The sequence below is a fragment of the Sparus aurata genome, chromosome 7, assembly GCF_900880675.1.
Source record: "Sparus aurata chromosome 7, fSpaAur1.1, whole genome shotgun sequence".
Classification (NCBI taxonomy): domain Eukaryota; kingdom Metazoa; phylum Chordata; class Actinopteri; order Spariformes; family Sparidae; genus Sparus; species Sparus aurata.
The window spans coordinates 6,440,290-6,451,534 of record NC_044193.1 but is presented as its reverse complement, the minus strand read 5'-3'; the positions used below and the strand labels follow the sequence as shown (position 1 = coordinate 6,451,534).

The following is an 11,245-nucleotide window of genomic DNA, read 5'->3' as shown; positions in this document are numbered from 1 at the left end:
CAGGGACCGGCCGCGGCAGTCAAACCTGAGAAAAACAAGCCCAGTGGTCGTTATGTTTTTATTTTGGTTTGAGCACACTCGGAGCCGGAGTGGTGGTGGTGGTGGTGGCGGGGTTATATTCAGCTGAGAGGAGGGTGGGGGTGTGTGTGTGTGTGTGTGAGGGAGTGATGTGGAAAAAGGGAGCGATAAAGAGACGGGTGGTGAAGGAGGGATGGGGGGGTCATTCGGCTCTGGTGCCTGGTCGCATGTGGAGGGCTGCTCGCTGAATGCTTTGTCTCATCCGAGTGGCTTCTTTCAGTAAATATGTGATGCAATAATTCAGTCCTTACATCACCTGAGGGCAAATGTGATTCATTAAGTCCTTACACATTATGGCACACACACACACACACTGACACACACATTTATGTCACAGCACACAAACAACATGTAAATGCACTTCACAACCTCGGCCCGTCGACACACACACATGCACACACTGAAGCACACTTACTTACTCGCTCACCCACTCACTCACAAACACGCATGCACACTCGGTCGGTTGTGTTTGTGTGTAAACAGACTTGCCAGACTGAGGAAGAGGAAGAGGAAGAAGAAGAAGAAGGAGAATGAGGACGGAGACAAGTTGCGTTTATCTTCTGCATGCCAGGCTGCCGAGTGTGTGTGTGTGTGTGTGTGTGTGGGTGTGTTAGTCCCCTTGGATGAGCACACGACGGCTGAGGATGCTGCTGGGAGCATGAGTTCTGACCGAGAGGAGTATGACATGGTCTGTCAGAGAGCTGTGACCCTGATTGTTGACCTGTGCCTCCACAACAGCACGCTGCTGGATCAGGACACCTGTCAGGATTACCTCTCCCTGTTGTCCAGCCACAGCTCTGACCACAAAGATCCGGGTAAGAACCATAATTAACTCCTGCATCTTATTTTTTGAGTGAGAGCCAGCAGCGTTTCCTCGTGTGTGCTTTTGAAGAAAAAAAAAGAGCTCCACTGCTGATTTAAAAGGGATTATGTGTTGAAATGCTTTTACTATCCACAGCGTGTAAGTGCACGCCAAAAGTAGCCTCGTTTTAAATGAGGGGTTTATTTATTTCTCCTCCTGTTTACCACATGTGCGGTCAGAGATCATGGCTGCTCAGACGGAGCCATTAATACATCTTAATGAGTTTTTCTGACCCCCGGGGCAACAGAGAGAGCAGTAGGTGCATAAAACAAACTCACATTGACCGCCCAGTTTGCTCCAGAGAGCACAGCTTCTATACCTTTAACAGATAAGCCTTGAGGCTGACTAATGCCAGCTGATGCTGTCCTGACCACTCAGGCTTACAGAGCAAACGAGACGGGAAAACGAACAGAACCTTTTGCAGAAGTGCACGGCTGAAACAACAAATACGAACACATGATAATAGAGTTCCAAACACTTCCTGGATTAGAGTTTTGACTTATTCATGAGGGTTAATTTACACATCTGTTGCAGCCCTTGCGCAGCTGTTGCTTTGGCACTTGTGCTGGGCTCCAGCTCCTGTAATACCCCCCCCCCCCCCCTTTTCAGATGCATTGTTAACGGAGCAGCTCTTCTCCGGGATCTGGCAGACAGTGCGTGCTTTTCTTTGCCTTGCGAAAAAAAATCCATGAAACGTCGCTTCAACTGTCTAAAAGCCGAGGAAACCGGCGGACGTGGTGTTAAAACGCGGCTCACACCAGATATGACCGAAGGGTGTGTGAAGAATCGCGGCGAAAAAAAGAAGAAAAAAAAGAAGCAAAGGCTTCCCTGAGCTCTCGCGGTGTAGAGATCTTTAGATAGCTGAGCTGAAATAATGATTCAGGGCACAATTTTGAAAAAAAAAAAAAAAGCCACTTTGTTTAAATGTGGTTTTCAGCACATGTGATTTCATACCAATTACAGGATCTACTGCACACCAGATAACCATCACCGCAATCTCACACATCCATCTAATTTCAGATTTCTTCTCCACACCGGTAACTTTCTCCTTCTTTCCGAGTCTGTGAGCGCTGATTTGTGCTCCTCCTGTATATTTGATTTGTCTTCAGGTGCACAGCAAAGAGGAAAATATCAGTCGTGCTCCTTTTTTTTTTTTCTTTTCTTTTCAAGGAGTGCTTCCTATTCTCAGAGTGCATGTCACACCGATCCTGACCAAATCCACTGTCACCTCGCATCAGTCTCAGCGGAGGAATTGAACGTACATCACAGTGCCACCGGCGTCCACTGCAGAGCTGTGGGGACATTAACTGCCATTGCATGTTATGGAGTCACTGATGTAAATTATTTCTGCCACATGGGAGCTAAAGACAAGCTGCTTCTCATAATGTAGGTTGGGGGTTGTATGGAATGTCTCTTTGTATATGTTGTCTTCGGTGCCGTATAGATCACACAGAGAGAAATATCCGGTCAGAGGAAGTGCTGCGTTCGACAAACAGGACGCCTGAAAGCTGCTAAAATGCTGCAATATCGCCTCGTCAGAGAAGAAAACTCCAGACGACACATCTGGACTCGCCTCCTTCAACTAGGTCCTGAAACTCGCTGCATGTCTCAGTCAGCACTTCAGGAAAAAATGGGAATACACCGCAGCACTGTGATATTGTTTTCTGTTTGGAGCGGAAGCTTTTCGCGTTTATAAGAAAAATAACCTATTTATTTGTTCGCTTAAAATGTAGGACTTCCATAAAAATCACAATCTTTGTGGAAGTTGTGCATTTTATAGATGAATTATTAAGTGCACTTGCATACACTTACAATGCATGAAGAGCACACAGAAGTACAACTTAACAGAAATGAGCGCATTAAAGTGTTTGTAAATCTACTAAAATATCACCAATGGAAGTTAAATTAAAGTTAACCTCAAGAAAACATACGAAAGGACCATGAACAGGATACTTTCTTTAAGTACACTAAATAACAACCAAGTATTTGCAATTTAAGTACACTAAAATGTCCCTTAAAGTATTTCTGGATGTGGATATTTGTTTCACGTAATTTGAGGTTGAATTCTATGACATCTATATTGAAGTACACTTTTTAAAAGTACGTTTTAAATGAAGCCAAAAAAAGCGAAACTATACGTGTAATAAGTTTTCTATAGCTGAGATCCAGTTTTGATTCATTAAAGTATACTTTCTTGGTCACAAGGGTAACATCTGACCGTTTCTTTCTCATTATAATTTGGTTTTTGTCTCTTCTAACGTCGTCTTTTATAACTTGTTAGCGCGTCTTAATTAGCGTCTGCCTCTCAACTCGCTCATGGACTCACCTCTTTTTCTGTTCCTGGGCTTCTTGATGAAACTGTTTCTTAACGGCCACTTAAAACAGAAATATTAAATAAAAAAAACAACATTAGATTGACGTGTCTATACATATCGGCATCGTCTCGACATATGGAGGTTCACCTGTGGGGGGACGACACTGTCTGTTTGTTTCTCCGTGACTCATCCGTACCCGCCGACATGTTGTGATTGGACTCACAGTCTGAATGTGGACTGCAGAGGCTACAGGACTTCTGCTGGCTGTGAGTTTTGACAGCCGGATCATTTTTTTATATGATGCAGAGCGAAACACAGCGCTGAGATTCCTGCAGCCTGCAAGTGACTTCGCAGCTGTCGGAATAACACAAAGTTAGCGCCGATCAGTGGCAAGTAGGACCGGTTCTTCAGACGGAACAAGGAAATACGGTGCTCGAATCTACTTGAAGATGTTGAAACTTGAGCGTCGCGTTTCCTGAGACTTTCTGAATGATATGGATGAGCAGGAAAAGAGGCAGAGACACGTGCTGACTAGCTTTCACATGGCGAGTGGGAGGAGGTTACTTCACTAAGCGTACCAGTACGCTTTGTTCTCCCATATAAGCACGTTATGTTTCCATCCGTGTCCATTTGTATGACGGTTGGTTGGTTTGTCGGCAGGATTACACAAAAACTACAGAACGTATTTTGACGAAACTTGGATCGGGGTTCGTTCTCAGCCCAAAATAGACCCGAATAGGTTTTGGTTCAGATCCGGATGAAGGAAAGGGTCCAGGATTGTTTCCTCCCTGTCTTTAGCGTTGCGAGACAGCGCATTTTCCAACATTTTCCTGAATTTCTTAGAGAATAATGCTCAAAAACTCAATTTCAGTTATAATTTGAATTGCAGTTTCAGACAACTGGATTATTTAGCAACTACAAACAACACAGAACAAATCACGGGTTCCTTCGTTCATTCAGGCTTAAATGAAATCGTCAGAGCATGTAGAAACAGAAATAGTGTCGCCGGTTAGACTTCGTTCTCCCGGGAGAAAGACAAAATATGGTCGTGAGGGTGAGGTTTATATGGTGTCATTATTCTAAAGCAATTACATTAATTGACATTGCGCACTTAATATTCACAACATCATGAAAGATTGAAGTGTAAACTTTGCCTGCTGCAAGTTTAAATATCGTTAACTGTGAGTGTTTTTTTGCTGAAACTATGACTGAACTTGTTACCGAACACGCGTCCACTGTGCACCCTTTCACCATTCTGTAATTGTCATAATTCTCTCTACTTCAGCTTTTAAGGAGATTTGAGAAAAATACACTCCACGGCTTTAATTTGCCCCATTTTCTCCTCTGTGACGGAGCAAAAAGAGCGCATTAGCTCTGCGAACGCGCAGCCGTTTTTATTATATCCGTCTTGATAGCAGACTCATTTCAACCGGAGCGAATTTCCCCCCCTGAACTCTCTCCCCGCCAGTGGCTGAGTATCCCCTCAGTAGTTTCAAAAATCGATTATGATAAAATAAGAACGACTAATTAGAAAGCCCGGGACTTTAATTCGCCGGTCCTGATGCAGCCGAGAGATAATAACCCATTGTCTTTATCGACCAATTTGTTTAATCCTGAGCTGGCTGATTGTGTTCCAATCAAAGCTCTGTAAGTCGCCGGCGCCGGGAACCCGCCTGCCGTGCGTGCGAAAAGGCAACACAAGACTTTTTTATTTTTTTATTTTCAGGGAGATAAATGGGAGCTCGGGTCAGCGTCGGAAACACTCTGCTGAGCGAACATTTCCCACTGATCAACTCCCAGCCTTAGATATTGATATTCTCTCCAGAGCCTTGATCCAGGTTACAAAACACATCCCTTAAGCTCGTGTAGCTCCTGAATGGCAGGATCCTCTTACAACCCCCCCCCCCCTCCTACACACACACACACACACACACCACGCTCGCCCTCATTACCCATTCCACTTTCATTATCAGCCGCAGCTTCAGGTGTGTGGGCTTGAATCGACGAGGCTTATTTTTGATCACATTATTTCTCGCACGCCCATCTCATCTTGAGGTTTATTAAACAAGACCTCTGGCTGGCGGAGGACATTAGCATCAGCCGATCGTTCATTTAGTCTCCCCCCAACTGGTGTGCTCCTTCTCTCTCCCTCCGTCCGTGGTATTTGCAGGGGGGGGGGGGGGGGGAACGGATGGTGCATTGCAGGTTGAATCTCGAAACAAGAAAAACAAGAACATCAAATTAACTGCACGGTGGAGATTAGGACCCCAGCCGAATCACAGCGCCTTTCAATAATTCATACCCGCCGTCTACTGTCTCTGTGTTTTATTGATACAACATTTCACCGTAGACCACAAAAGAACACCGGAGACGCCGTCCGTCCCTGCTGTGGGAGATAACACCCGGAAAAAATGTCCGTCTCAGCTGACATTAAAAGACCAAGCGCCCAGTCCTCAAAGGGCCCCCCCACCCCCCCGAGCCTTTTTATTGCTGTAATCATTAGAATAATAAAACGATGGCGTTCACTCAAGCAAGGTGGGCAGGGAAATGGATCCCAGCATTAGGAAAGGTTTATGTGGATGCATTTGTTTATCCAAGCTTTAATCCCTTCTTCAGACCGAGGAGGTGGAAGATGATCTTACGTAGGAGTGTTGCGGTGACACCCGGGGTTACAATCAAACGGATACGGCGGAGCGCAGGTCGGCGAGTCGGTTCGGTGGGAGGAGGAAATAATGACTGGCCAAGTGGAACACATTTTTCATTAGAAGGTATGCGCTAAAACAAAAAAGCGAGACAGTGGCTGGAATACCAATCGCCTGATCTGTAAGCAGCCTGCGAGCGGCGTCTCGACCCGGGGAAACGCCTTCATCTCTTTTATACTCTTGACGGTTTTCTCTGGTGTTTCCTCCCCCTCCACAACACTTTAATTCTGAAGCTGACGGCAGCTGGGACGTCCCTGAAGGTGCTAATTTCTAGTGATGTTATCGTGCTCCCCCAGCTGTGGAACTATCTTGAATGTGAATCCATCTCCATGAATAAATAATAAAAAATCCGTCTTCCTGGACCCGGTGCAGGAGATGCCACACTGCGTAAGTGTCTGACAGGACGCTGCTCTCCGCGGGAAAAAAAAGCATTAGTGTCATTAAAGGTGCACTACGTAGCTGCGGGGTAGAGAGTGTAATCAGACGAGAAAGATCGTCATTGACTGATTTTTTTATTAAACAAACTCTTCTCACCTTATTTTCCTCTGAGACCAGCTGGTTCGTTCAGTTACAGAGAAGATAATTATTCCTGAGTTTTTGTGTTAGCACCTCATGAGTTTGAATTTCTCCTCCCCGAACTACACAGTGGCCCCTTTAACGACGAAGGGGTTAGGTGGATGAGTGATGTAGCGGCCTGCTGTGTGATACCCAGGTCAGCGCGCCGGGCGAGGTCTCGGCTCAGATATCGAGCGGTGACATCGGTTTATTGATTAAAGAATCAGGCCCCGAGCGAGCAGAGCCGCTGAGAGCCTCACAGGACCAGAACGAACACCACAGGACGGAGGATGGACATTTTTTTTTTTTTTTCTTTGCTCTCCGCCTCACTGGAGCAAAGCATTTTACTACAATTTAGTACTGACACACTATTGACCATTCGCTAGGCCCTGTCCCTTTTCGTTACTGTAGGGAGGCGGAGTCCAACCCCCTCTGTTTCCCCCGTCGGACCTTATTTTGCCGACCAGTCAACGGGGAAAGCGAGGTAACGGTTGGATCTATTCAGGTTGTGCCGTGAATCATAGATATGATATTTATCAGTTTTAAATATAGTCACGAAAGTCACAGTTTGTCGTGAACAGTAGAGTAAACTCTGGCTCGCTCAACGGACGCAAGGACGTTATCTTAACTCTGAACACAGTGTCGGCGGTGGAGTCCCGTTCATTCCTATGAAACCTGCTCGGTGGCGTTTTGAAGCCAAGAAACTTCCCGGATGTGAAAATATATGACTGTCTGTGTTGTTCGGTGTTAGAGACTAGAGACTTCTGCCGACCAAGCTAGCTAACTTTCGGTTTAGCGCCCGGCTAACTTGATAGGGGGATAAAACAACTTCATCATGCGTCTTCTCTAGACTTTCTGAATGTTGTTGGACAAAAGTCATTCTGCAGGGGTTGTGACGCGACAGCGATTTACAGACTTTCCTTCAAAATGTAAGCTTACGGGAAAACGTCTTTGTGGGCCACAGCGCATCACGGTTTGGCCGCTACGAAAACTTGCTTCGAAGCCTTGTGCTTTTCCTGGGGCTTTAAATATACGTCACGGACACCAACATGGCCGTCACCATGGCTCCAAAAAAGGACCAAAAAAGATGAAAATCTCTCTCTGGTCATACTGACAGCTACGTTTACGTGAAAGGAGATTTTTCAGTCTGTGAGCTAGCTTATATACAGATCTGGATCTACACGGTTTCAGTTACTGGTTTTGGTGATCGTTAAATAAGATACAGTACTACTTTAAAACAATGGTTCCTTGATTTTAGTCCTAGATTTGAGTCTAGGAGGAGACAAAAGCAGACTTCTCATTCACAGCAAGCAAGCAATCACCAATTTTGACAACTGTTGCAAGCAGATCTTATTGCGTTTGTGTCAAAACTTGTCAACATTAAAACCAGGGATATGGACGCGAAAGATAGAGACAGCTAGTCAAACTAACATTAGCTCCGAGAGTTGGCTTTGGTGCTAACGACTGAGGTCAGCATCAGCAGCTGATCATCAACAAGACTTTTAGAAGTATTGGGTAAGTGTTGTAGCTTCGATTAGCGCGCACACACACTCTTTTAATCCAGCCTCTTGGGACCTCCAAACTCTTCACTCCAAAGTATCGCTCTCATTACAGCTCTGCTCTGACTTTTAGGTCGGAGCCAAGAGCAGAAGAGAAAATAGTTCTTCATCTTTTGCTTTGCCTCATTTGACTTCCTCGTGTCACTGATGTCAGGCGTCTTCTCATTTCCCCCTCTTGTTCTAACGAAGCTCTGTGTACGTCTTCTGTCTCGGGGTTTCGCCGGCTGGTTCGGTTCGCGTTGCTGTTTTTGTCGTAATGGCTGTTGAGCTGTCTGTCACGGTGAAAGCGTTCGGCCTCGGGGGCCCACACTCCTGTCACGCTGGCAGGGCTGATGGTGTAGAATCAGACATGCAGCCTGAACGTTTCATCACGCAAATGAATGTGCAGTCTTACAGGGTGATACCACTAAACGGCTGAACAATGTAAACACTTTGTCGTTCCAGCAAAGAAAATAATAAAAACCGAGAAATGTAAAAGACACTGATCAGGACAATGGCAGGAGAGATGGATCCATAATTATACTAAACATCATACAGAGTCATGTAACGCTGCTGCAGACCAGTCTTATGATTGATATTTTAAGTGTATTTTGCTGAAAATAAGACATAACTGTACCTTCATTTCTACTTTTAATGGAGTATTAAAGACATTTTCATGTAAAGAAATATCTGTTAAAATGCAGAATGAGGTAAAAAATCACAGAAACACATCTGAGAAAGGCAAACGATCTAAAAAGGAAAGCGACTGTCAGCGAGGAGTTTGTATCAGCGTTGCCTTGCCAAGGTTGAGAGCACTGAAATAAGAAAATGGACTGAGGGGAGATATTGATGTTGCTGTTTCTCCTGGACTGGTCGATACCACTAAAGTTTATAATGTCAAGTATAAAATCTACTTTACCTAAATTGTGGACCTTGTTTTGGGGTAATGTCAGTCACCGCACAGATTGAGTTATATTTTCGGTGTTGTGTGTTTGTCAGCAGGATCCGATTTTCATTTTCCTTGTGGCGGTTATTAGGTTTGCAACAACGAACGGGGACCGTTTCTCTGTTAAAAAAAAAACAAAAAAACAGCAATTGTCGCTTAACGCCATCTTGTCACCAAAGAGAAAGAAACGGAAATCTGTGAGGTTACCACTTTAAAGCTGCTACGAGGAGCTTTCACTTTGTTGATTCTGGCGACCCCTGTGGACGAAAGCAGCACGAGCATCACCGCCTCCTGTCTCATAAAGATATTCACCTGGTTGGTGTGTGCATTAGTTTTGATTTAAAGAAAGACAAAACTGTTTCAGAACCAGTTCGAGGTCCCTTGCGGTACATTTGAGTAGAGGATCTTAATGCACAGTTACACATTATCACAAATATCCTTATTGCAACTCTCCTGTTCTATTTAATACAATCCAGCATAAAAACCTGACAATGGTTTGTATAATAAGCTGAATTAAGTTTTCATTCAGACAGTGTCAGAGGTGTGTGAAATCTATTTATTTAACTTTACGGTCATTTTCAAAGCTGCAGTCTGATGTGTTGTATTATACTGAAAGGTGTTTTGAGTATTATATCGACTGCAGGCTCTTCCATCTGTACAGTGACGTGAAAAATAATAAGTATATGTCAGGGCTCGCTGTTGATATAATTGGAGCTGTGAAGTAAATAAATGGATGAATGGATTGTGATACAATTGGATTTGTTCGTCCCCCACGCGGGATTCGGCGGCACATAATTACACAGCGCTGCGGACCACAGAGTGTGAATAGTTCCCGAACCAAACAAAAGAGGGTTTTCACACAGAAACACACGAGAATAGAAACAAAATATAAAAAGCTATCGAGACAACACACCCCCGCATTGTCCAGGTACAATCCAAAAGTGTCCGTTTCATAAAAGCCTTTTCATCTCGTCAGCGTCCTCAGACAAACAGCGTTTTTCTCTCTGCTTTTACCCGACGACCTCTCGCTTAGATCATGATATAAAAGACGGAGTAAAAATACACTTTCGGCTTTGTTGAGCTGACATAAACGACAAATCCGATCCACATGACAACATCCTGTGTTGCAGTCCAGGTAAAATACCAACCTTAAATCTGGAGCGCGGTGAATCTTTTTTTTTGTTTTCCTTCTCGGGGCGGATTTTTCAAAAGAATTCCTTCAGGGGGGGAAGTTTGCGTTAAATCGCACTGCGTTTACAGACATGCATGGACTATAAGTGGAGTGACTCAGTGAAACAGTGCTGTCACTCTCCTACGGACGGGCGAGCGAGTGACGTACATGTCATGTTTGACAATAAGCGGTCCAGTCAACTGAAGGGTGTGAGGTGTTCCTGCTGCCCGCGGACGGAGGCAGGGAGATTTTTTCATATCGACTAAAACTGTAACTGACCACAGGCGGTGACAACCTAATGAGGAGGCGGTCTACTGTATTAAAACTTTAACTCACTAATGAGATAGAGACGCTGCACGCATGAGAGGCTAAATTAAATACAAATACCAAAGCTTAAGGGACGAACCAAGGGTGTGATGTGTATGCAGCGCAGCGTTGTTTTGCCAACAGTGTCCTCAATTCTGTTATGACAGTGATGGAAGATGTTTTTCTTAATGTATTTTAAGGTTCAGAGGGGGGGGAAGAGCACCAATTTATATATTGGTTGATAAAATACTCCATGATACATCTTTTTTATAGTTTGTGGACGGGACTGCTTTTGTATCAGCCTAATAAATCCGGCGCTCGCGAGCTGCCAGAAAGCGCGTTAGTCACCGAGCACCTAGAACATCTGGAGCCTGAGGCCGTCCATCCGTCCCGACTGTATCATTCCCGTTTCCTGGAATCTCTGCTGCTTCCTATATTTTGTGTTTTCACTTATACCGCCATTAACAACCCCCCCGAGGAAACATGACCCACAAGAAAGTACAATCAGGGAGACTGGGAGGAGGGGGGGAGGACAAATTGAATAACAACCTCATGACAAAAGACTTGGAGGCACAGAAAAGTGCGTCTACGTGCGAGAGCTGCATTTGCGAGAGCGTCAATCCGTGTGCCGACGTGTTTCTGTGTGTGTGAGTCGGGTCATGGAGGCGGCAGAAAACAACCGGGTGATCATGTTTCATCAAAACTAAAGACGGAATTAGATTTTTTTTCACCCTCCTTTTTTTTTTTTTGCACCAAACAGGAAAATAGAGGT

At 44.8% G+C, this 11,245-nt stretch overlaps 1 protein-coding gene across 1 annotated transcript in view; it reads left to right on the top strand.

Moving 5' to 3' along the window:
- The first annotated feature begins 231 nt into the window (after positions 1–231).
- The window catches only part of syt6a (synaptotagmin VIa), a 67,519-nt gene continuing 56,505 nt past the window's right edge, over positions 232–11,245 (top strand). The window contains exon 1 of the mRNA XM_030423799.1: positions 232–893. Coding sequence (XP_030279659.1) covers positions 434–893 — 460 coding nt within the window. The 5' untranslated portion in view covers positions 232–433. The remainder of the gene's footprint in view (positions 894–11,245) is intronic.